This window comes from Protomyctophum parallelum (assembly GCF_964188405.1).
Source record: "Protomyctophum parallelum genome assembly, chromosome: 3".
NCBI classification, from domain to species: domain Eukaryota; kingdom Metazoa; phylum Chordata; class Actinopteri; order Myctophiformes; family Myctophidae; genus Protomyctophum; species Protomyctophum parallelum.
The window spans coordinates 41,642,970-41,670,721 of NC_139698.1; the positions used below are offsets into that span (position 1 = coordinate 41,642,970).

Here is a 27,752-nt window from a genome sequence, read left to right on the forward strand (position 1 = left end):
TTGGTTCTCAAAAGCAATTCAGTACAGCAGTTATTTGAGCTTTTGTTGATTTTATCTATGAGTTTCTTTTGACAGAAAGTCTGTTTTGAATTCATGCGTGATAACCTTAGCTTGTTTATTTCTTTTCTCTGTAACCTTTATTGAGAGGTTTTACTGAGCATGCATGCTCTTTGTGTGGCAATGTCCTATTAATTCATTAACAAATGAATTAATTCCTGAGAGCTGCTATAGGTAAAAATAAAATATTCAGCTGTGTAGAAATATCACACTGACAGCATTGTAGGAGGAGAGTGCACTGCCCAGATCATTGAATGCAATTTGAATACTGATATGATTTGTTGGTTTGTATCTACATTTCTGTCGTTTACAAATAAAACACATTCACTGAAATGCTGAAGTATTGCCTTGGGTTTTCAAGACACAGTCAATTAAAACTGAAGACTCATATTACAACATTTCAAATGATTTATCTAAAACATTTCTTCCAGACACAGTACATGTATTTCAGATACTTTACAAAAATATTTACATTGCATTTTTATTTTCATTTTGTTTTGTCACTTTCGAACCAAAAATAAAACGAAAATCAAGAAATTAAGGATCACTCTTACTTTTTGAGTCCTACTCAAGCATAGTTGGTCTGGAAACAACTTTTGGCAGAAATATAAAAATCGAACACGTCAAAGCCATGTCTGATTTAGATGGAATGTCCTTTTCCGATGGCTTATTCTCTGTACAGAGTCCAGCATTTCTCACCATACCTGCCCAGCACTTGAGCACCCCAAGGAACTGTACTCGGCACAACTCCCCTCAATACCCAAACAATATAAAAAATCTTTTGGACATGAGTCTGAAATATAAGCATGTTTCCATTCAAACCCAGTATCAAGGTCACTTCCCAAGTCACCTGGAATATTATTGAAACAAACCATGATGTTGCAATGAGGTGATTCTCCAATGCCCAGGAGCAACAGAACAGCCCTCATAACCAGCAGAAGCATCATGTCTGGAGTTAGATCTTAGTTAGGCTGTGGGGTCCCTTTACCAGGCCCTGCTCTTTGCGCATGACTGGTGCGTGAATGCTACAGTCTCGTGCCTCACAAAATCCAGGCACTCCTGCATTCCCAGCCATGCCAGGTATGCCCATTGGTCCTGGGAACCCACGGGGACCACGAGGCCCTGCCATGCCATTTTTGGCTTCTGCCGGATGGCCTGGCAAACCTGGGGAGAAAATAATCATAATGGAACATGAAATGTGGACCTGCAAAATAAACCCATTTGAAAGCAGCCCAGAGAGTAATGCCTATACCTATATTTGTTCCATTTATCAACAAACTATTTCGTTTTGAAACTGCTCCCACTTTTAGGAGGTTATTTTCAACATTTGTGGCAGTGACCTCGTGATTGCCTTTTGTTATATTGATAAAGGGGTCCTATCCCTGAGATTCACACAGGAAATATTGTTTATAGTGTGGAACGTTAGTTCTCAATTTAACTTCTTAGCCATTTAGCCCATGAGCTAATTGTAATGCCAGTTGACTTTGCAACTGGCATTACTTTGTTTGAATACTGCCACTCTGGTCATAAAGTGAGTTAAATTACATAGCTAGCTTACTTTAGCTTAAGGACACCTGACCCAAGAAAGCATAATAGGAGAGTCAAGGTTTGGGTGTTCTTTTCCACAGTGTAAATACAAGGTAATTTTGTGTCAGTAAGAACAGAGCCACACCTCTGATGCCTTGGTGTCCATCATGTCCTGGCAGGCCTTTACCAGTATCCCCCCTGACACCTTTGCCTCCTTTGGAACCTGTTGAGAAAACACAATCAAGTGTGGTCGTTGGTTGGTTCCGATTTTCAGGACACCTGACTCAAGATTTCTTCGGCCCCAGTGTGTAAAGACCTTTAACTAACACTAACTATATCTACAGTGCATAGTTCAAATTTCTTTGCATGCGGGCATGTTGATTACTGTAGTGTAGGTGATGTAATGGTGAGGTAACACAAACATTAAACGCCATTAACAATAAAGAGACAATATGACGTAAATGGCACATTATGACGTACATTTTCCCTTCATTGTCAATGGCGTTTACAAAACGCTATTTGTCTTTGTTTTATACCCGACAGCGAATGTTTTGTCCTCACTATCAAGGGAGGTTAATTTTGGACATACCTCCTGCACCCAGTGCACCCAGCTGACCCTCCAATCCTCTGTCGCCTGGGACACCCCTGGCTCCTTTGGCTCCAGCTTTACCTGCTTTGCCCTGACACATAGGAAAGGAAGAAATGTCCATTGATGTTCTCACTCTCCAGATAATTAATTTATAGTACTAATATCCAGCAATATATCCAACATATCCAGCAATATCCAACATGTACCATACAATAACATTTCCTTGGCCAGAAATGGCCACTAACAGCCATGTAGCCTGAGCTAACGTGCTAGGTTTCTGGTCTAGAGGGGCGGGTCGTGGCTCAGATTTGCGCACGCCCTGATTGGATCTCATCGATCTGTCCGTCACCCCCGGCCCCTCCTCTCACCCCTAGTGTAGTGCTACGGCCAATGCGTTCCTCCAGGCTTTCAATTTTTGCACCAACAAAAATGAAAGCCTGGTACTGAGGCTAACAGCCATGTAACCTTGTAGTAATACATTATTTTACCTTATAACACTTTTTGTTTTGTTTTTCTTCTTTGTAATTATTTGTTTGGTCCAAAATATTGTGTTTGTTGTAATGATTTGTCACGACAAGAGTTGGCTTTGTACGACGCTTATAAGGTCTTTAAATAAATACGTTTTTAAATGTCTATGGGAAAAATGCATTGGAAACTATTTCCTGGGCCTGGCGTCGTCATGAAAGGGGGCGGGACTGCAACGCTCTATAGGGATTGGTATCAAATTTAGATACTTTCTTGGCATCAAAATGAGAGTTATAGGCAATTCACACTGAGACGGACTGAATCCGTTTCATTGGAACCGTTTCCGAATACGGTTGCCTGGTCCCCGATGGCCATGATTCACATTGCCCGAGATACAACAGCACACTCGGGTACACTTGCATAACGCATGGCTGGCGTGCCCGGACACTGACCATCAACTCTGCGACATTGTCTCAAATAAATCCAGACACACTGCATTGCATTGCCTCTTTGGCTTTTTGCCGTTATACTACTTCACTGTCAGCCTGCCTGCTATTCACTGTGTCAGTCAGTTCTGTGCTCCAGTGTATTAGTTTGCTATGGATTCTACTTTAGCATTATTATTATTTTGTTACTTTGGAAACTGTGCCAAGCAAAGCCCAAGAGCCACGTGTAGTCCGCAGAATAAGATCAGCGCGTACTGTGGTGCTGCGCGTATAAGCAGATTCAACAGGAGAAGGGCGGCGTTGAGAAATGCGTTGGTGTTACGCATTGTGCAGCGGCTGTGTTTTTTTTTTTTTACGCTTGGCTCGTCGACTAGAGATTATGTCACGTTCTTAAAAAAAAAACAGTCCACTTCCTTCTTTAGGTACGCATGCATTCACATTGGAACGAGCCGTATCTGAATACACTTCAACGTTCCAGAGACCCTCCCCCCATGCGAGGTTGGGCGATCCGCTCCCGGGAACGGTACGCATCATTCACACTACCACAACATCTGCCAAGTGGTCCCGAGTGCGCACCCGGGACCATAGTGTGAATCTCCCCTTAATCTGTACTTATAGGGGTATCAAAACCATTTGCACTGATACATTTATATATACACACATTTGTTTGTACGCAAATGTTCTACTTTATTTTATGGGTTCTCACCTCAACCTGACCTCAATCATTTTATTATTGCTTATAATAAACAATTAAAACTTCAGTAGAGGTGTGGTCTCTTACTCATAAAAGATCTATACAAATGCTGGTATCAAATTCAGATATAGGACTGGGGAACATACAGGTTTGCCTGCTGATCCAGATGGACCTTTGCCTCCTGGTGGTCCAATGAGCGTTCGGTTGTTGATGGGGCAGCCCTGGGAGCACTTAGCCCTGATGGAGGCAGAATACTGTGAGATCTGAGCTGTCACAACCCCTTTGCAGAGCTGCAGCACCTGCTCATCAGTCAGACCTGGACCCTGAGTGGGAAGAAAGCGTTGACTTCATCAGTTCATCTGCCAACATAATCATTTATACAACAGCTACAAATGTACAGTTTTACAGTCCACCACTTTTTCAAACAAGACTTATTCAGTTTTGAGAATGTTACTCACAGGGGAACCTGGCATGCCTTTGGGTCCCCCACGGCCTTTGACACCCAGGTCACCACCTGAACCCGGATTTCCTCTAGTCCCTGGGATGCCAGGAGGTCCGATCCTGCCAGGGATGCCACCTTCTCCAAGATAACCCTTCGGTCCATGCTACCAGAGGAATGGACAACAAGATATGGAGAGGGGAGAACAAGAGGAAGCAGCCATAGAGAGACGAAATGTGTGTTAAAGTGGAGACATATATGAAGGTCTTTTACTAACTTCTTCCTCACTGCCACCTGTTCTCAGTTTCTTGATCTCGAAAACAGTTCAAAATCAGAGCAATCCTGTTTGCAGAGCACACCTGATTTTAGCCAACAGCCTGATGCCTTGATAGAAGCATTGTGCTCCACTTGATCTCAACAGTAAGTTGAAACCCATTGGAGAGCCATTACAGGATGAAGTTACTGAATCATTCAACACCTAAAATATAGTCCATCATTGTTGTCAAGTTACCTACAGTACTGATACTGTAATGTAAAAGTTAACATACAGAAAGTTATTTTAATTCTGTTATTCTAATCAGTAATGTACCAACCCGGTTGCATTTTCCCCCTCTTGGAATAATATATAGGAACAGAGATCTCAATCTGTAAAGTTCTTTTTCTGCTGATGGTGACCATGGTCATGGTGAAAAATATGAATTATTACCTGTCCTTTGTCCCCACGGTCGCCTGGGACTTCCTATGAGGAAGAAGACACTGATTAACAACAAACCATGCAGATGTGGAAAGAGGAAGTGGAACAACACAGTTGTACAATATACAGATAGTCAATATGATGTTATTATACTGTACCTTCTCTCCTTTCACACCTTTGATGCCCTTTCTCCCTGCTGCACCCTAAGGGAAGGCAAATAAAGCCTTTAATGATCATGGCACAGGGAATAAAACCACCACGCCGGTCACAAAACAACCGGTGACATGCTGATCCGCAAGGTACCCTGCATGGTAAATCATAACAACACGTGACATTCCTCTAGGCCTAGGGTTTCTCTACTTATCTCAGTTTCTCTCGTGAGGTACAGTACAATGCTCGTATCTGAAAGCGTATACCTGTACTTGATCTAACTACGCTTTTGACTTGCAGATAGATTTACAGACACAAAGATGGCCTGATAGATAATAGCGATATTAATCGCTTGTGAGACAATGGAGAATGTCATAAAACTACATATGACTTATCTAGGCATCTCTAACCAACTCTCTACCTCTTCTTATGTATCATGCTTGATTGTGTGACTATAGTGTCACAGTATAATGTTAATAACAATGCAAATCAAAGTCTATATATTATTTCTTCTTACATTGATAAACTAACTTCCAATGAATAACCCTCCATGATTTATTGCATCCAAGGCAGAGTTCATCCTTTATGCAACATGTAACATGGTTTTGCTGTTTAATGAGGAGTTTCAATCAGAACTTACCGTCGGTCCATCTGGCCCCGCCTCTCCTTTAGCCCCCTAAAAAAAGAGATTTATACCATTAATTAAACCCATACTAATTTAGTTTACTATAAAACTTCTTAGATAGTGTGTAACAATGGTAATAGTGTAATAGTGATTGATACTGTAAACATAGAGTGCATATACACACAGGTTGGGCCTGTAGGCCCTTAGGTCCTAGTTTCCCTGGTACTCCAGCATCTCCTCGTTCTCCTTGAGGCCCCTGTGATAGATGGGTAGATAAATCACACAGACCTGTCAATAGCATACGATACAGCACAGGAAAGAAAGGCAAAGATACACAAGATACACAAACCTCAGAATATTACTATTATTTCTCATTGTTTCAGTTATACATAATCCAATCACAAACAAACAAACACAAATATACTAATGTTCAAAAAGCTATCGATGAACAGCGGTGAGGCAGCGGTGGCCGAACGGTTTGCGGAGCGGTCTTGATATCGGAAGGTCGCTAGTTCGTATCCCCGGACCGGCAAGTTAAAATTACCACCGCTGAAGTGCCCTTGGACAAGGCATTGAACCCCTACCATGAAATGTTCTATGAGCAGGGCCTGGCTGTAAACAACTTATTGAGCTTAGTCCAGTTACCCTGGGTAAAACATAGTCCTTCCTACTTCCAGACAAGCTAAAAAACGAATAAAGACAAAGGTTAGAGTGTATATAGGGGTCAGGTTTGTGGTTGGGGTCAGGATTGTCTTTGGGCTGAGGGAACAACCTCACGGTATGCTCCCATCAAAAGCACTAAACAGAAACCATAATAACAACCACAACAATAATGCATCAAAAGGAATATTGATTCTAATATGTTTTGTCATTGAACAGATTAGATAATATCTCCGTTCACCATCAAATTATATGAATTTGAATGGATTATATTTTCTGTACTGAAAAAATAATCACCAAAAATCACACCAGTGTGAAGTCAGGGACGCTCTTATCATCATACATCATCTCATTTCGGCCAATAACAATTTGCATCCTCACCTTCGTCTTCAATGTTTGTGTTTACGCAGTGTTTGTGTTTACACAAACACTCAAAACTGTCCATTCATTGTTAATGGCATTCAATGTTAGTGTTAGGACAAACAGTAAAAACTGTCCATTCATTGTCAATGGCATTCAATGTTAGTGTTTGCACAAACAGTAAAAACTGTCCATTCATTGTCAATGGCATTCAATGTTAGTGTTAGGACAAACAGTAAAAACTGTCCATTCATTGTCAATGGCATTCAATGTTAGTGTTTGCACAAACACTAAAAACTGGCCATTCATTGTCAATGGCATTCAATGTTAGTGTTTACACAAACCCTCAAAGCTGGACATAAGAGTGGCTAGCGCCCCTCAAAAATCTAAGATAGGCCTTGCCTTTGTTAGCAAATAGTGACATCATATGCATTCTCTTATTACACCTGAATTGAGGAACTATCACATTTCAATCATAAACACGTAAAGGTTATCTGAGTGTCATTTAGATATTAGTGTTCTAGGGACTTTCCCTGGTTGTTCTCCTCCCTTTCATTTTGAATACCAACAGGATTGTTTCGCCTACACAAAAATCGCCACATGAAAAGACATGGCAAACAAGACAACATTGTGGAATGTGATTCAATTAAGGGGAATTTTAAATCCATAGATTCTGCAGACATATGTTGATGTTGCTGTGCAGTTAGATGCAGTATCTAGAGAAGAAAGGGCCTATAGGCTGGTGGTAAACCCACTTTACATATAGTCCAAGCTAAACTCACCAAGACTTTGGAGCATAGCACTCATTGTACTTATACTCAACTAGTATGTACTCAATTACACCGGGGATTGCTTTTGTCATTTCAGGGTCAAACAAGGCCTTTGACAGAATCTTTAGTCATGTGACATGCACACACACTCACCAAAGAACCCACTCTCCCTCGAGGTCCTTTCACTCCACGATCCCCTTTGCTGCCCTGCAAGAGACCGTGTACTAGTTCAGTATCATCACAATCACGTTAATCACCAAGAAGTACTATTTTGTAAAGGAACTGGAGACATTGGCACAAATATATACTGTGGTAGGAGGACAATAGTACCTCATATAGCGCAAAAGGACATTGCAAAAGACATTATGCCTTTCATATGAAGATGTTATTAATGTATTGTAAACGTGATACAGCCACTGTAGATCAACCCAGACTGGCTCAGATAAGCACCCAATATACCACAAGACTGTTGTGGAATTTCTTGTTCAGCCTCATGACGTTCAATATACCGTAAATCTTTTAGTGTGGATATTCCCTAAAAAAAAAAAACCCACAACGTCTAATGTTATATCTATGAATCCCTGAACGGCAACAACACAATTCAGTGTATGGAAAACCCTACTCCCTAATAGAGTAACTGTGTGAAGCCTGTCATCTATTGATGAAAAGCAGCGTACTGAGCTGGCCATCAGGTATTTGTTGGTGTTGGCTAGGTAATGTCATTCTGTATACTACTGGTACTGGTTCCCAAACACTGGGTCGGGTCCCGACACATTTTTATGGGTCCCTTTATTTTTTATTTCCTGCATATTGTTTTTAATTATTTTCATACATATTTCAGTAATTTCATGAAGAAATCAAAGACAAATCGAAGAAATTCCATGAAAATAGCTGATCTACAAGCTCACAACGGGGCGCGAAGCGACGCATTGTGAGCATCTAATTTGTCTTTTGGGTCTCGAGTTAAAAAGTTTGGGAACCACTGCTCTAGAGAGTACTATTACATATTAGTAACATAATCTGTTACCAACACCAGCCAACAGCAGATGTTGAGTTCAGTGCTTTACACCAAGTAGATCTTAGGCTTTACACAGATATGGGTCTGAGGATTATTATATAGTTTTACATCTGTAGGCTTAAATGATCATTATCATTGTTTGTTATGTCTGTGTAAGCATCTTCTAACTTTAAAACAGTTTTCAGGTACCACCTGAAAACTGTGGTAAAGTTAGAAGACCAAATCGGTCTCTTTACCTTGGTTCCAAATACTCCAGGCTCCCCCAAAACACCAGGAACTCCAATAGGACCCTGGTAAAACAAATCATCAGGGATGAACAACATTGAGATACAACATGTTGGGTAATAGTCCTTTCTACAGAGTGCATATATTTCTTCTTATTATCATCTATCTCACTGGTACTCAACGTGGGTTCCAGGGACTCCCAGAGTTCCCTTGCAGGTCTGTAACTCTGAGAGTATTTTGCTTCCATTTGTACACTCTCAGATTTAAATTACTGTGACTCTGAGTATTGTACAGTATCGATTGGGGACCCAGATATTAAAGAATGTATTGAATGGGGCCCCCATTCAATACATTCTTTAATCTCTGGGTCCCCATTATGGGGGTCAGTCGCACTAATGCATATCAAACTGATGAATTGAAAATGGGGGACCCTGATGTAAACAAGTCTTAGGTTCTTACTTTCTGGTTATATCCTCAGTATCAGTTTTTGTATTGACCTGTACTTTAATTCGTTTAACTGTACCCATTCTACAAACTGTGAATACAATTTTCAATCAATCAATCAATCCTTGAAAAAAGGTGAGAATACTCACATCTTCCCCAGGCTCCCCATCACTACCTGGCGTGCCACCAAGGCCTTTAGTACCCTGAGAGAGAATGAGAGGGTGAAAATAAGGAATCAACCAATGTGTTTCATTCAAAGACACTTTGAACTTTGACCGCAACTTATCTATGAAAGGGCAGTAAAACAATCAAAACTGAGATGACTCTTTAGGAATAAGGTGTATAAAACAAGATTAAAGTATGCTGACCTTTGGGTTTACTATCAATACTTTGATTTGACACCAGTTTCATTTTCGAATGTTCACCCAAATGGAATTCCCCCATACACTACAACACACAATTCATGTATGAAAGACTTGTTTCTGTTTCTTTTAATTGTATCAAGCACACTTTCACTTTTACTTGTAACAGTTACTTCACTATGAGAAATCCTTCAATCAAGCTTTTGTACTAGAAACCCCACTTGACTCAAAAAGGACTATGATGTGCTGGGGGAAGAATTTGTGACAATCTAAAAACAATACCTGTAGGGTTTAGGTGAGGTCTGAAAACAAAAGATCCCTGGCAAACACATACTTTGAGTGGTGTGTGGGTTTACCTTTCCCCCAGAAGGTCCTCTGCCTCCTGGCTGTCCAGGATAGCCCTGTGAGAAAGGCACAGCCAACAATAAAATCAGATTATTAGCACTTCAACTCTCTTGACAGAATTAGAGCTGTAAGAATGTTATAGAGGAGTGCTTCGATTTCAAATAAAATTGCACTCAAGACAGAGCTAACATAACCTGATTGTCTATTTTATTTAACCAGTAAAAAACACATTAAGACTAAAGTCTCTTTTACAAGTGTGAACTGGCCAAGAGAAGAGGCGAAATAAGTAACACAGCTTTGCCAGTAACAATAAATACAAGACAATAACAGGACAGACATGTAACATTCATAAACACAGTACCCACTAACTAAGAAGCTCAAAGGAAGGACAGGAACGTCTAATAATGCAACCAATAAAGGCTAATATAAGAAACTGAGCAACAAAATGAGCTAATAAACTATTACCAGTGAGACGCCCTGAGGGCGAGAAGTGACCTCACCCTAAAGGGCGAGGTCGCATGCACGCATCCGCCTGGGTGACGGCAGACTGCTGAGCGAGCTCTGGCGCTTTGGCATGGGGGGGTCAGAACATAATACGTTCAGTACAGAATTCATTCATTCCATGTTATGGAATGAATTCTGTACTGGCCATATATGGATCGTGTGTCTTGAGTGTACAAGGTTTGATGAGGTCAGATCAACATATAGAATGTAAGAACAGGTCAGCTCCATGTATGGAGCATTGGAGCTCTAAGGGTGGCAGCAGGGGCAGTGTCTTGAGTGTACAGGGTTTGATGAGGTCTGGCCATATATGGAGCGTGTCATGAGTGTACAGGGTTTGATGAGGTCAGATCAACATATGGAATGTCAGAACAGGTCAGCTCCATATATGGAGATATAAGGGTGGCAGCGGGGGCAGTGTCTTGAGTTTACAGGTTTTGATGAGGGCCCAGGTAGGGCCGGGCCTTCATTTTATGGCCTGTTGAGAACTCTAGTTTTCGGGGGCTGCTGGGCGTGGCTGCACTAATACATTTGGGACAGGCCCGTCTAGAGTTTGAATGGAAAGGTATCAAAAGGGAGACATCGAAGAGGAAAGACAGGTGCAGGGGAGGGTCAACAGAACAAGTCAGCTCCAATGCTCCATATATGGAGATCGAAGGGTTTGAGGTCAGATGTAGAGTTGGGGGATAATTCACACACACACACACACACACACACACACACACACACACACACACACACACACACACACACACACACACACACACACACACACACACACACACACACACACCCCTCTCTGACAGGTATCAAAGTGATTGCTTACTTTGATGCATTCATTAAGTAGAGAGAGCACTAATGAGCACAGAACAACCAATCAATCAACTCAGATACTATACTTACATAATACTAACAAAATATTTAGTTATGATTTAGTATATCTGAAAGTAGCATTACAAGCATAGCATTACAAGTAAAGGGTTTCATGCACACAAAGTACATTGTTTTGTCGATAAAGAAATAAAGAGTTTAAGTAGCAGTAAAGAACATATAAAAGATAGATGATGGCATAAAACAGTCAAATCTTACAGTGTAGCCTGAATCCCCTACATCCCCCGTGAAGCCAGGTGCTCCGATCTGGCCCTGTAGGGACAGAACAGAACAGAACAAATGAATGTTTGGTGTTTTCCTCCATCGGTTTCAGCAGGCTGTCAGTGTTCTTGAAAGTGGAATAAGTGCGAACATGTATCTTACCAATATCTGCCATTTCCATAATTGTAAAAAGTATACCTTGAAGGTATACATTTATGATCATTCATTTTGCACACTCTTAGGAAATGGCTTTAACATTTTGAGCAATATTTATGCTGAGCAACTTGTCACACAACATTTCCCAACAGAGTTGTGGAAATAGCTTAAATTCGGGTGAAAGGATTGCATTTGATCACACTTGACTACTCCAATTTGTTTTGGGTTGACATTAAGTAGATTCAGTCCAACTAGAAACCTCTGGTTGACCTTTTAAGACATTGCTAAAACTAAAAGCCACGTGCATCATAAAGGTAATTCTGATAAACATCTGACATACCTTGCCTCCATCAGGTCCCTGAGGGCCTTCTTTCCCTGTGAGACCTCGTGATCCCTGTAGGTAGTGTTTAACATCAAAATGAAAATGTTAGAAGAACTATGATCCATTACTAGGGGTGTAACGATACATCTTAATATCGATACGATACGTATCATGATACATGGTTGACAATACTATTGGTTCATTCATGGCGATACGATACGATTTAATGATTTCAAATCGATACAGTAACTATTTAGAAAAGACATGAAATCTGTGGATAGAGCAGGTTTTTTAAGGGAAACATTTATCTCTGATAAATACATGGACATTATATTTGAACACATTATAGACAAACCTGCACCTTGACATGAACACAGAGAATACATACATTTATCGATAGACCATGTGTAGCGATATGGAAAAGTAATTAAACCCCCCTTTTACTATTTTGATTGATTATTTGCATTGCAAAACAATTTGATACTGGTTATTTGCATTTCAAAACGATACGATACAAAGTCAAGCGATATGATATTTTGAGTTTTCATTTCGATATACCGGTACTTCTTGAAATTAAAATAGATTTTTTGATGCAGTTACTATATAATTACACCCTTATAAAAAATAATAGCAGCTCTACAAGCTTGTAGATTCAGATTTGGCTATTTCATCGTACGACACATTGGACACAATAAAGTGGCTAATGCTAATTTAATCAAATATCAAGAGTAACTGTGAAGAACATAAGACATGATTGTGATATCAGGACTTAAACGGCAGTATAATTGCATTGTACATTCTGCATAATTCATAATTACCTTGATGCCTTTACCTCCCTTACTACCCAGGGTCCCAACTCCACCACGAGGGCCCTAACATAAAATAAATACACAGTGTTAGCAAGGCCTGACAGCTTAAACCTGTAGGGGCAACAAAATAGTCCCCTGAAAATAACTATGTGACCTTTACCATCTACAGTGCAACCTGTACCCCCCACCAGATGTAGCAGTGATTAGTGTCACATTAACCTACTTTTGGTACACAACACACCTCCTTCCCTAGATGTGATCATATACCAAGTTTGTTTGGTAATCCTAGGCAATAATAGGCGATATTCTCAGTATACAGTGTTTCCCATATATATGCATTATTGTGTGGTGAGCCACCACACAATCATGACCAGCCACCACAGTATGATTTTTAGTAAGTGCCCACGAATGGGCCAAAAAGGCAAATAACCGCAAAAGACTGCAAAAAAACATCGTCCAGTGCATGGCTGCATGCACGAGTGTGCATGCGTGAAAGCTCCCCCCCTTTGTGGACCCTGTTGTAAATAAGTGTAATACTTAATCATTGATCGTCCACAAAGTAACATTTTTGTATTGACTTGTGCTTTTGTTTGACTGCTAAATGCCTAAATAAACATCAATGTATTTTTAAGAAGTTATTTAAAGTAATGCTTCTAAATGTCAGAAAACCAGCATGTATCTGCCCCAAATGTGTAACCCAGTTTTGCTAAAATAGTTGACCATTGACCAAATATTTCTTTTAAGATGGAATTACCACAGAAAAAAACATAATCGTAATCATAATTGTACCAGTGACTTGTTTACACTACCACATGGATCTTGATTTTATTTTCTTGTCTTGTGTCTATCACATAGAATGCCAAAACAAAACAAAAATGGTATAGCCGCCACGTGTACAACTGGACCAACTGGTCTCTGGACTGGGCAGATGATATGACATTTGTCAAGTGTATCAGCAAAATCACCAGTCAAACATCAAAGTGGACACAGTTTGACTACCTGTATAACTGTGGAACATTATAACAGTGACTTCCCCTGCACGCTATGACGCTATCTTATCATAAGGAAGGTCATATACAGTTTAACTAGTCTACACTATACATAACTTTTGGTTACATTTGTACAGCCTCAGAGTTACAAATAGATAAATAGATAAAACACATGAATGAGTTTCCTGAATGCCACCTTGTGCCTGATGATTTTACAGTGTAGGGCTCAAACTGATGTGGGTACCACTGACTCATTGGCTGAGCTAGATGGCACTTCATTATAGTTATAGGGACTCTGAATTCACCACAGGAGGTTATTAGCTCTACTTACGACATCCCCATATGCACCAACTCCTCCACGGGGTCCCTCCATACCGATGTCACCCTGTTAAGAATGCAGGATATAAATAAATAATGCATTTATATAGCGCTTATATACAAAGTGCATTACATAGATTGCATTACATTCATCCACACACACATACCGGTACACCGATGGCAGTGGAACCAACCAGCACATCGGGAGCAATTAGGGGTTCAGCGTCAGGCTCAAGGACACTTTCAACATTAACTCTGAACCTCACGGATGCCATCCAGCCACTCTACCCCTGAGCCACTGCCGCACGCCCTGGTATGATGTATGTTGGATTGTGCTATTGAACGGGTGTGAGCCACTATATGGCATAAGAACTTAGCTTTATTACAGTATACATGTTGGAAGAAAGGTATACAAGAGCTCACACACCTTAGGAACCTTGTATCTGTGCTGTGTGTGTGTGTGTGTGTGTGTGTGTGTGTGTGTGTGTGTGTGTGTGTGTGTGTGTGTGTGTGTGTGTGTGTGTGTGTGTGTGTGTGTGGTTTAGTGGTGGGTTGAAATACTATTATTTACCTTCAGACCTAGAACTCCTACAGCACCTGGGTCTCCGGGAATTCCAGGTACCCCCTTGTTGGCAACAGAAAGAGAAAGTTAGAAGTGAGAGTTAAAATGTCCATAAACAAATGGGTGGGTGGACGGATGGATGGATAAATGTTTTGTTTGACTTTGTTTCACTGGGGATTTTATTTGACACCATTAAGGATGTATGAGAATGCTTGGATTACCAACAGCCTCGTGAAAAAAGGTGTGAGAGGCAGAGAATGCAAGAGAGGAAGGAAAATAAATATAGTAATGCATATGCTGCATAATGTATGGCTCATACTGCCACCTATTGGTGACAGTAACAGGTTAACTTTTGGTCACAACTGATATTGAGAGAACTGTTAAATATAAACATGATCCTTGATTTAAAGGACTAAGAGGCACAGTTCGGGAGATTCTGACTTTGGTGAACAGTAATGACGTAATAATTTAAGGACTATCGATCACCTTAGTCTATAATTCTATATGAACAACAGTATTGATTTGAGGATATGCATTCTTTTATATGATTTTAAACGTCTGATTTATGGAAAATCAGGTAAGTGTTTAAGATGTGTTGAATAGGGGGAATGAGCTGTGTGTTAATTGTTCCAAACCTAAATGGAAAGAAATACAGCAATGCTTTTCATTTAATTCTCTATGGGAAATTAGGCAATTCGGCAAGACAGGGTCTGATAACAGCAATAGGCTCACATGCAGCCAGAGTGTGATAGCAGTCATCTATGATGTATTCATGTTTGGGCAAGGTTTCCGATCCGAGCAGAGACCATATTGGAACCGTGGCCAGTTCGTTCATACTTTGGATTGGAACACCAATCCAGGATCAGAGGTCAGATGACACCACAAGTAGCGGTCTGGGTAATTTATCCTTTTAAAAAAAGAACTGGCATTCTTGAAAAATATTCAAAGATATGTTCATATAACTATAGACCTTCGGGCACCGGCCTACTGCAACAATTAAAATAGGGAATGCATGCCCCACCCTGTTACATAATACATGTTGTCATAGCACCCGCTTTAACTGCCTGTCTGTGTCCCTTTTGTGCCCATATTATGTTATCGGTATATGGGCATATATGGGCCTGCCCATTTATGGGCATATGGGGCGGGATTGGCAGTTATGGAAAATCCTCAATCATGACCAGAGCCTTTTCTAGTGGTTCTGGACAACCACCTATCCGACTGACGCAGAGCACTGGACCGGGCACCGAGCACTGCGTGTGTCAAATTTGAAGTCGTCGGTTGAATGGTTCTTGAGATGCGTGGAATACAAACATACATACATAAACATACTGTACTACATACTTACGTACATAAAGAGATTCAGTATATTTATTGTCAGACTGGTCCTCAGTCCTCACTAATGCTCAGTATAAGCATTAGTGAGGAGTGAGGACAGATGTGGGTTGTGGATATAGTTTGCAGAGAAGATTGTGTGCCCATCTCAATGCCTATATTTAGGCCAGGTGATGGATGTCAGGCATCAAGGCAAACATCACCCTTTGCTGAGGATCTAGGGGTAGGCCTATAGAGGATTTAGACCCCTAAAACCACTTCTCGTCGGAACATGAGAAGGATTCGTCTGTGCCTTTGCTCACTTTGGGTATGAGTGGTACTGAGTACTATTATGGAGATGATGTTGAAACAATACGGGGTATGAAGGTGTGGCTCCCATGTTGCCAACTGTGTTATCTATGACGTATCTACAATGTCGACGTATGACCCCAAAATTTGGGCATGGTTTTTCAGCCTGATGCGAGCCCCTTTGACTTCCCTAATAAAATAATATACATTTTAAAGTTATGTTAAACATTAAAAAAATATATAAAACATATGAGAAAAAGAACGTCAATCACAGACAGACACACACAGGCCCTATTATAGACTGGTAGCCATATAGAGTCATGCCTTAAAAAGGTGAAAGGTGCCACCAACTCCAGTATTTAAATAATGCTTCTGTGAAAAAAAAAAAAAAAAGTAAAAAAGAAAAGAAAAAAAAGGTTAAATGTTACTTTACGAGCAGCCAATATGAAGGATCTGCTTCAAAGAAGTCATTCTGTCAGCACATTCAAATTTCAAACTGTGGGGAGATAGACTCCCCACAGTAGTAGCACCACCACAATAGACTCAACACATGAACACGTGGACACATGGTAAAGCTTTTGTAAAGTGTGTATACTCCAGTATACTCCTCACCATGGCTCCAGAGAAACCAGAGGCACCGTCTTCACCGTCAGCCCCATTGTCTCCCTACAAAACCAAAAGGGCACAAGGACAAAGTGGAGAAAAGCTTTGTTAAATGATGTGCATTGTGGCTAAATCATTGTCTGTGTGTGTCATTGGATGGACATTACTGAGGAACTGTATGTTATGGAAAAACTAACATTCATACTTTAGACTACAAGAGGATAAGTTCTATAAAAAGTGGGAAAAGTGGGATCTCATCTTTCAGCCTAGCGATAATGTATGAGGATTTCAATGAATGTATCTTGTAATATGAATAATGCAGCCTTGTTTTTGTTTTTCTCCCTTTTCTTTTTTCGTATGGTCGGGTGGGATATATTCCTCAGCCTAGTAGGACAGTCTGTAAAAGATTTCATGTAAAGTGCACGCTTCGTTCATGATTTGAGGCTTTTTGTTCAAAACGGGCCAATCCTGCAAACTTTGAAAGCCAATGTTACCAATTAGGATGGAATCTGAAATATCGGACAGATCCGTCTTGAACACATGACTATAGAGATAGTGTGTAACGATTTGCGGGATTTTTGGACAGAATCTGGAGGAGTAAAATCAAAAGTCGGCCTCCTGGTGGCTATAACAGGCCGTTCTGGAAAATTTGGGGCAGAGGTTCATCGTTGGCATCCAGGGAGTGTGTGTGCCAAATTTGACATCGACGGGGTTAACGGTGCCGGAAATTTGCTGTACACAGACGGACAGACGGACGGACGGACGGACAGACGGACACAAGCACACACACACACGGACGGAGTGCAAAACATACTCTCTCCCCATGCCTTCGGCCTGGTGGAGACAAAAATCACACCCTTGTGAAGTAAGTGGTGCAACTCCGTGTGGGCCGGCCTGGTTCCGGCGAGCCGCCCCGCGTCCGATACGGTTGAGAAATGACAGAGTTAGCATGCGGGGGTCCCCGGGGGTCTCCGGGTGGTCCCTGAGCCGACCCGCATCCAAAACGGTTGAGAAATTAGTTACCGTGTGGGGGTCCCCAGGGGGTCCCTCTACTGTACTGTACTGTACTGTACTGTACTGTACTGTACTGTACTGTACTGTACTGTACTGTACTGTACTGTACTGTACTGTACTGTACTGTACTGTACTGTACTGTCACACCCAAAATCATCAGTTAATATGTGTGTGTGTGTGTGTGTGTGTGTGTGTGTGTGTGTGTGTGTGTGTGTGTGTGTGTGTGTGTGTGTGTGTTAGGCTGCGTCATATCCAGGGGGGTAGAGAAACAGAAGGCTCCTGCCCTATGGGCCTCACGGCTCGGCAAGGCTTACTTACATAAGTATGTTAAGTATGATTTTCTCACCACTGGCCCTGTGTCTCCTCCTCTTCCTATGACCCCTTTGAATCCCCTGTAACCCTGTAACAAAAGAAAAACGATTCTAAATAATGTCATTATCAAATTAGGCCTACTATAATCTCTTACACAAATAAATAATGTACTGTACTGTATGAACTGTAGAGGCAAGAACTTCAACTTCAATGTTCCTTCCTGCCATTAATTTGAGCTATTCCATATGGATCAAATATTACTTACCTCCCTTCCTTGAATCGCCGGGATGCCTGTTTTGCCCTGCAGGCCCCTGCTGCCCTGAAATTATATGAAAGATGTATGAGAGAGACACACAGATCAAATGGATAGCCATCATGAACAAACAATGCATGCAACAATGTATCTCTTGATTACATGCTATTGTGTATAAGGGTAAAGTAAAATGTTTAATAAACTGTGAACATTAGAATACACATACACTTGGAATAAGCTTTCACTTGGGATACAAGAGATTTAATTACTCTGAACTTGAGCACGTTTAATAGAATAATTGAGGTTCACAGACTATACCAGTGGTCTGTTAAAGATGGAGTGCCACCCTAAAACATGATCATCAGGTCTTATTGTTATATAAGGAGGTATAGTTTTTTCAGAAATATTTGTTAAAATATTGTTTATGTGGGCACGCCCACCAGTTCATTAAGTATGCCTGGTTTGCCTGGTGGGTGGTGATGTGTGGTGATCTTAGAGTATATACTTTAAGGTGGTGATCCACCTGAACTGAAGCCGCACCCACAGCTGTTGTATGATATATGTGTATATGTATGATGATAAAGGTTAGGGGAGGGGCTGATAGTGTGATGTCACTATATTACTGTTTATTAGTGTGGCTTTCATTCAGCCTCCAGGAAGAAACCATAAATACAAAGTTAATACACCATTGCACATAAAAACGACTCCAGTGTGTCTAATGAAGTACTGTCACCTCATAGACACTGGAAAAAAAACAAAAAAACAGGAAAAATTGTGGCACTCCCTCTTTAAGTTTAGCCCACTGACTACGACTCACTTTTGAATACTGTTGACAATTTTCTGTTTGTCAAAGTTGTGTAATATGGATTGATTTGAAGTCTGAACTGAAAGCTCTGGAGAAAATATTGATTAATTATGAATGAAAGTCAAACGTCCATACTTTATTGCAAGGCAAGGCAAGGAAAGGCAATTTAATTTGTAGACAACAAGGCAATCCAAAGTGATTTAGCAAACAATGACTGATTCTTCAGTTAAGTTTGGTAACCCGCCTTAATTTACAGTAGACAAGTCTTTTTTACCCCCTTTAATTCCTCACCACACAATGCACTGCTGGAATGTCCTCCCAGTGAGAGGACGTCGTAGCACCTACATCCTACTCCAAACTCCCACAGTCCCTACTGACAGGCGTGGGCCCAGTCCAAGTCTGTGCAATGATCATCCTCCCCTGGGTACGGCCAATTGGCTATGACTTGGCTAAACCAGATTGTGCAGTGCATTTAAACACGAAACTTTGTGGAGGTGGGCAGGTATACTTTACCCCTGTGGAAGCGGCGCCACCCAAGTGACCCCAGATTTGGTATTGTCCATTTTTGCCTTCAAATACGGCACATTCATAATGCCATTAAGATGGTGACTACCTTCGGTCCAGCAAAGCCTGCAAAGCCGGGCTCACCCGGCTCACAGTTGCAGTCTGTGGGCCCCTCCTCTCCCAAAGTGGCATCAGCACCTGACTGCTCCTCAGAGGAGTCTGTATCAGGAGGACCATATGGAACCTGGTAAGACATGATAATACGCCATGAGGGCCAGCACAGACAAGTATTATCCACACATGTGTAAGCATGCCTTGAACTGCTATACTTGTGAGGACATTCAACTGATTTCCATTTTCCATTTAGTAACCCAGATTTGGTACAAACAAGGGACTAAATTAATTTAGATCCTATGCCACCAAAATGTGGAACGCCCTACCAACGGTCATTAAGACATGTGAATCCCTTGACTCCTTCAAAACCGCTCTCAAAGGGCACCCACGGACGGCTGCAATTCGAAACTGGCCCCCGTAAAATCTGAATTCCCACCCACCCCTTTTCCCCTCACTGTATATGTTTTCTTCCCATTTTTAACTGTTTTTGGCTATATAGAAGTGTATATTTGTACGTCTCTAAATGTTATGATGAATTGAACATGGTGGACCCTATTGTAAACAAGTGTAATGCTTTATGGTGTTGTCCACAATCAACAGTTTTGTATTGAGTTGCGCTTGAAATGTAACTGTAATTCTCCAATCTGTTAATAAATACTTCAATCAATTAATCAATCAATCAAAACTTCTAACCATAAATAATACATACCGGTAGGCAAAGAGACAACCTGCAGGTGCTCACTGGAGACGTATAAGTCAATAATCTTAAAATAGTAAAAAGGTTCTCCGCGATGAAACATCAGATAAAAAGGCACTTTATTATTAAATGTTTCGACCTACAGTATAACGGTCTGTTGGTTTAATAAAGTATCTTCTGAGTGCCCAGATCTCCTCCTTTTTTATCATAAATAATACGTATGCCTAACATTCACACTTACCATCACTTTCTGTAATTTGTCCTTTTTGGCGTAGTAGGCCTCGGTGGTGGTGGCGTACGGGTAGTCATCGTCAGTGATCATGGTGACGTGGGTGGGTTCATCATAGTCCTCTGGCTCTGGGGTGGGCTCCAGTGGGTGCTCTGTCCAGGAGATGAGAAAAGAACCATGATTTGATGTCCAAACATTAGTACTGGTATACACTCTCAACAAAAACCTGCATTATGCAGGACAAAACATAATTATAGAATACGCACAGAGTTACCATGCCAGACATTGTCCTTACATTATTACTCAGAGCTAAATAGTAGGGGTGTAATGGTACATTACACCATGACGATACGTATCACAATACATGGTTGACGATACGACACATGGACGATATTGGTTCATTATGGCGATACGATTCTATTATTAAAATCGATACAGTAACTCTTTAGCAAATAAATTAAATCTGTGCAGAATGTGTGGATAGTGCAGGCTTTTTAAGGGAAAATGTATTAATATGGATAAAAATAAGTAAACAGTGATTCTCTGGCAAATACATTTTAACACATAGACAAACCCTATGTTGACATGAACACAGAATACACACATTTATCAATAGACCAAGTGTAGCAATATTGAATGGAAAAGTAATTAAAACACCCTTTTTAATTTCTTCTTAAAATTGCTAAATACAACGCACAAGTAGGCCTACTTAGTATTGATACAATCGATGAATTGCATTGCAAAAACATTCGATAGCAATTATTTCTATAGCAAAACGATACGATACGATTTTTGTCAATGTTGCTGTTTACATTTCTTGAAATTAAAATAGATTCTTTGATGCAGTTACTATATCGTTACACCCCTACTAATTAGTCTACTGAAAGAGCCGAGTGACTATTGTTTTTGTCTTTGTAAATCTTCATGGCTACTGGCACAAAAGACTAATGTAGTTTTAATTCCTAGATTAATCGTAGATGATAATTTCCCCTCCTGCTCAGTTGTCCCACAATCTCCATAACAAACCTGTGGAGGCTATGCAATTGTACAATTTATATGATACAACTTGAATAAACTCAAATAAGCATGAATGGTGAGACAAACTATGATGCTGTGATGTTCACCTGGATGTGGCGGGACAGAGTCCTCATAGGTGTGTTGATCCTCACCTGGTTGAACACAGAAATTCTCAAGTGAGTGTATTGTAACGTTATTCTTGAGACAAGTCACACTGACACACACATTTTCTACGATACTATGATAGCTATGATGTTGACTTGAATAATAACACATTCATGTTGTGAAACATTATTGTGCTTTATGTATTGCTTCAACAGTGTACTGTAAAGTACTAAACAAGTTTAGAATAGGTATTATGCCTTTGTAATTATTTTTTTCTTAATTTCTAAATTTAGGAGTTATGTCAATTAACCAATCCCTCCTAATGTAGTTCTTAATTGTCACTGCTGACCGCTACAATTGGCCTTGTGGAGGGTGTAGAGTCAACAATCACGTATCTCCTCTGATAGATGTGTGTTAATCACATTGTGCCCTTTTGTTGTTCTCCAAAAACCTTTGTAAAAATAACTCTAAACAAGCATACAGAAGTTCATAAAATGATAACAGTCGGCCTCTGGTTTGCAAAGTGATGCTGACCTGAGTGATCACGGTCACCAGAGGATTCATCCTGGGCATGAGAGGAGAGGGCACACAGAACGAACACAAGCAACAGTGAGGGAACAGAAACCTGTAAAGACATGTGAAAAAGACAACAGAGCAATTAAAAAAGAAGACTGCAGGTCTGCAGGTAAGCTATCCGTCTTTATCCATTGGATGTGTAAATTCTTCCCATTTAGGCTAATTCCAGCTAATGATTGTATAGCATTCAGTGCAAAGCAGATTAATGTGTACTCAGTGATAAATATGGCCATTTCTTTAAGAATAATACATACTAGTGTGTCACTTAAAAATCACAGCATTACAGAAATGAGATATTGAACCCATCCAATACTATCTCTTTGATGTACACAAATGTATACACAAATCTTGAACCTATTTTTATGGTGTGGCTCTGAAGGATCCATCTTATGACAGGGAATGGGATCTGTCTGTGTCTGTTAGTTCATCTAACCGACAATTTACCCCCTCCCATTATTTAAATATACTATATATATGTGTGTATACAGTATATATTTTCTTGTTTTGTTTTGTTTTATATTTTATTTTAATTCATTAGTTCATTGAGTAAACTGGGCTCAGAACTGCCTCAAACCATGTCCCAATTTTTTGATGAGTGACTAATCAATATGACATCATCAATATGACAGAAGTATTTAGTTTTAATCAATACTGAGTACATGTACATTTATTGTCATTACGTGGCACTGTAGAAGCTAGTTTGTGCCACGCTCTTATGTCTATTGTTGTTGTTTAACATGTGGAGTTTCTTTCCATGCTTGAGGCAGAATTACTTATGTGCTGAAAGATTATTTCACAGAGGTTTAAGGATGTAGTAGTCAATAGATTGTTAATGTAAACAGTCAAATAAAGCTGTGGTCATTATATCATCATGACCAGCCAACACATGTAGTAATCATCACAGGTACTTGTAGTGGGGGAAATTCTGACATAGCTACTTTGGTCCAAGACCAAACATGAATATATCATGTTTCAAGACAACACAATCTTAAGTTATAAGTCAGAGTCTGACTGTAAAGAGGCGACTGTGGCTAAGAGGTAGAGCAGGTCGTCCAATGATCCATGGGTCGGCGGTTCGAATCCCGGCTCCTCCTGTCTACATGTCGAAGTGTCCTTGGGCAAGACACTGAACCCCCAATTGCTCCCGATGTGCTGGTTGGTACCTTGCATGGCTTCCGCCGCAATCGGTGTATGAATGGGTGAATGTAATGCACAATCTATGTAAAGCGCCTTGGATAAAGGCGCTATATAAATGCACCATTTACCATTTAGAGTCAGAGATGTGCAGTAAGTAGCACTACACTTGTCTCACACAATACAGTTTGTCAACTTCAGCTAGAGTTCAATTGAGAACCCACTGAGATCTAAACACTCAGAGAGCTCTTTGTCTGTATGCAACCACACTGCTGCAGTTCTCAAACTCATCTCACATTCCAGAACATTCCCAAGTAGTTTGAAGACTGCTAGGTCCAGGCCTCACCACTGTGAGAGAGTAGTCGTCTTTGACATGATTTCAACAATGGGAATTCTACATAGCATTTCCCAGGGTTTTGTTATTTTCTGTAAGTAGCCTATAAGGTATTTTAATAAATGGCAAACTAGGACATAACTGCTTTGAAATGCTTGGTTCAGTCCACATTACTGTGCATGGGCTGGCTGTAGAATTTCATTCCAACAATTACAGCAGTCACTTTGAAGCAATCATTGCATACTCTTTAAATCCACATTTTAACAGTTAACTTGCACTAATATAATTGTAATTAATTAATTATTTGATTAATGTTGCTGGCAGTGGGTTCGATCCCTGATTCTATCCCCGGCTGTCCCCTGGGTTAGTCTGTCCTTGAGCAAGACACTGAACCCATACCTGTAACTGCTAGGGCCTTGCCAGGTTTCCTCCCCTGTCTGTGTTTAAATGTAATGCACATTGTGAGGCACTCTAGAGTACATACAATTTGTCTAAATCCCTTCCAGATTACAGTGGGCATTCAATAGATATGTATGGTTGTGTAACCAGCATCCTTTATGTGGGTGGAGCTTGCTGTCATGGATGTTGACCTGCAGGTCCCCTGGGACAGTAAGGTGAAGCATTCGTTTCATTCTCTTCACCACTCTTTCAATCCACATTCTAACAGTTAACTTGCACAAAATAGACAAGTTAAAATGTAATTCTGTTGTCACAATTAAACTGATTTAAAATTAGCCATCTGTCACAATTAAACTGATTTAAAATGAGCCGTTCTTGCTTCAGGATGTACCTCAGACATGTCTTAACTTTGATCAAAGGACCAACGTTCAGCCAGTTCCCATAAACAATTACATTAAAACATCTACAGTGTACGTTCCTGTGTAGTTGAATATACATGGTTATTGAGGGAGGGGGTAATCTCCTAATTTTACAAAATAAGACAATGACACTGCTATAAATGCAACACACAAACATAGCTTATTAGCCTTCAACACAAGCACAGCAGATATCAATTTTATAAACCATGCTAAGACCCAGTTGCATTATTGTTTTGATCTCTTCAGCAGGCTTAAAAATTAACAAAGAAGGTCCCAAATCAATGTTCACACAGAATACCATTTGAGGCCTGTCTGTCTCTACCTTCAGCAGCAGGACCAAAACCCATGGCCCTGGTTTCTGGCAGCTACATCCTCACTTACCTGAACCCTGGAGGCTCCTATGGTGCTGGTTCTGCCCATTTGGTGATGTAAAATCCACTCAAACCAGCCTGCTTAGGGTACAAGATGCTTGCAGACCCCTACAAAAAGCAGAGGGGGAATTTTCCTGATTTTTCTTTCCTTGAAGCCAGCTCTTCACAGCATTCTTGCTTCCCGTTCTCATCGATGGTCCCCCTGCCCTCTCTCTCCGTTTATTTTCTTTCACGTGTGCCTCTGTCTCTCTGCCCAGGGATCCGTCAGGTTCCCAGGCACTAACGGGCTCCTCTCTCTCTCTCTCTCTCCTCCTTCACAGGGTGAGAAATACCTGAGTCTTTAGGGAGAGAGTGATAAAGTGGGTCAGTTAAAGAGAGAGAGAGAGAAAGAGAGAGAGATGGAGACTTACAGATAGATAAGCTGTGTGTTCATGACTTTAGTGTGGCCACTAATTGTTGAACAGAAAACGTAATGAACTTCAAAGTAGATCCACCCAGTGAACTCAAACTCAACTATAATGCCATCAATGCAATGGGTGTCAGAAGAAAATGTTTAACAGAAAATAATACAATATGCAGAAATACAAAAACTATAATATTTACTTATTTAAACAATGCATTGTCAACCAACATGGAAGAATCAGAGGCTTCACAAGCATCAGGTTTACATCTGGAATGTTGTCTGTGAACAAAAACATGTACCCTTAAATTAAAGGTGGCTACATATCTATTCTAGATAATGCAATGAGCTGAATCAAGTTAAAAGAGGATTTTCTATCGGCTCCACCTCTCACCTCCAATGACCTTTTGGCCTGGTGGTAAAAGTGTGCCAGCTATAACACTACAATACAACATTCTATGCAGTCTGTTATATCTGGTGGATGTGGTAGGGACCTTTCTGTCATCAAATTAATATTAGGGCATAATATTACAGGCATAAAAACTAATACCACTATACCACACTAGTGACACTACTAGTAAAGGGGCACTAAGTGGAACACAAATCTCCACCAGGAGTACCCTACACCAGAGCCATCTAATAGAAGAGTTACGATATTGAGGGGGCGGAAACCGAGTTCATGCAGCCTGAACTGAGACAAGCTGGAGTTGGAAATACATTGTTTTCAACGAGGGCTGCACAAATAAGAGCTATTTTAAGCATGTGTGCAACATGACAACTGTTTTAAAGTATTGTACAGTAACAACTAAAGTCCCTTTAATGTTTATGTTGTACTATTACTAAAAAACAATCTAAAATAAAGGGATTTAAGATCATTAAAGCTGGGCTGTTGCTAGACCCTCTTGGCTATAGGAGACAACGGAAATGTCAGCAAATTTTCATTTGGCGCAGAAGCCGTTAAGTATTTTGAATCTTTGTTTGACCGTTTTGGCTGCTGTGAAATTCTCTCTTCCTTCCTTCCTTGACATCCCACTTTCCCGAGGGTATGTACGTCTGTATACCATTTCGCATGCAGGATAGATGCATAGGGACCCTATGTAAAGTCATCCAAATGTTTACGTAGGGTTCCGAGAGGGGCTAGGCTGTTGCCTAAGTCCAATGCATTTCTGTCTACTGTCCATTTCTGCCTACTGTCCAGGACTTGTCCCAGTTGGACTGTCCATTCTCAATAAAAGTCTATGTAGGAGAGCCACCATTAGACTGGCCCCATGAAGCGAACGCAGTTTGCGTAACTCTGTCTATATCTAAGGCTCTGTCCTACACATCCCTCTGCCTTGTCGTTCTGTCTGTATGGTCAAGTTGAAGCCCACTTCATCATTGGCATCTCAACACCCAGTTAAACGTGAATGTTTAGAATAGATAGTCTTCTCCAGAGCAGAGCGCCAGAGCCACACTGTGAAAATCATGTTTCTGCAACAGTGACATTTGTCACTGTTGAAGTGAGGGGCGCAAGATGTATGTATTTTGGCCATATGACGTAATTTAATGCCATAAAACAAACATAAAACTCCATAGACTTGGCTAGCAAACGAGTTATGTGTTAAGTGCCCTAAATAGACTTGGCTGGCATACTATTTTTGACATGAGTGCTCTAAACAAACATTACAAATCCCATAGACTACACTTGGCTGCAATATCGTAATCTTCAAAAGCCATTGGAGGGGCCACTCAAACATAGCTAAAATAGTAGATCTACAAACGATTTTTCTTTTTTTTAAATAAACAGCTATAGTGTAGATTCTGATTAAAACTAGAACCCCTTTTAGTTCTAGTTATAATGGAAACTATCGCAGAACATTCAGGTTATATTCAACCAATGGACTTCAGAAGAGTAATGTGTAGTGTGGGAAATCGGTTGAAGTTGAACAAAGAACATGGTCAAATCTCTATATATGGAGTACTCCGATGGAATCGATATATGACATCGTCATTGATGACAAATATTCTGGCCTGGACTCCATATTTGGGGATGTTATATATAGTATATAGATATTAAGTTGTGACATGGAGATTAGGTTACCTAACTTACCTTTAATAAATGCAATTTTAATATAGAATTCTATTTTATTTTGAAGTGCAGGCGCGGACGTCCTGTTGCTCTAGTGGCGGTGCTGGCAGCGTACTTGATCAACTTCAACCCTAGCTACCTCCTTTCTCCTCTCCG

General features: G+C 40.5%; 1 protein-coding gene across 1 annotated transcript; it reads right to left on the reverse strand.

Moving 5' to 3' along the window:
* LOC310855554 (uncharacterized protein) lies at positions 1 to 27,751 on the reverse strand. The gene is made up of 27 exons (XM_083760604.1): positions 27,618 to 27,751; positions 25,139 to 25,466; positions 22,430 to 22,520; positions 21,898 to 21,942; positions 20,786 to 20,925; positions 19,843 to 19,977; positions 18,437 to 18,490; positions 18,206 to 18,259; positions 16,855 to 16,908; positions 14,629 to 14,682; positions 14,071 to 14,124; positions 12,760 to 12,813; positions 11,960 to 12,013; positions 11,461 to 11,514; positions 9,882 to 9,926; positions 9,313 to 9,366; positions 8,731 to 8,784; positions 7,630 to 7,683; positions 5,871 to 5,942; positions 5,702 to 5,737; positions 5,070 to 5,114; positions 4,924 to 4,956; positions 4,237 to 4,383; positions 3,925 to 4,101; positions 2,174 to 2,264; positions 1,730 to 1,807; positions 1 to 1,221 (listed from the first exon to the last, which is right to left on the reverse strand). The coding sequence occupies exons 2-27, from the start codon at positions 25,175 to 25,177 to the stop codon at positions 1,013 to 1,015; spliced, it is 1,977 nt and encodes a 658-aa protein (XP_083616730.1). The 5' UTR covers positions 25,178 to 25,466; positions 27,618 to 27,751; the 3' UTR covers positions 1 to 1,012.
* Between the last annotated feature and the right edge of the window lies 1 nt (position 27,752).

Bases quoted from the DNA above. Each gene is read 5' to 3' on its own strand.
- LOC310855554 (XM_083760604.1), bottom strand. From the start codon at position 25,177: ATGGGCAGAACCAGCACCATAGGAGCCTCCAGGGTTCAG. The intron at 21,943-22,429 runs GTCAGCATCACT...GTGTTCAACCAG, and splicing joins TGGTGACCGTGATCACTCAG to GTGAGGATCAACACACCTAT. The intron at 1,808-2,173 runs GTATGTCCAAAA...TTTTCTCAACAG, and splicing joins GGGTGCACTGGGTGCAGGAG to GTTCCAAAGGAGGCAAAGGT.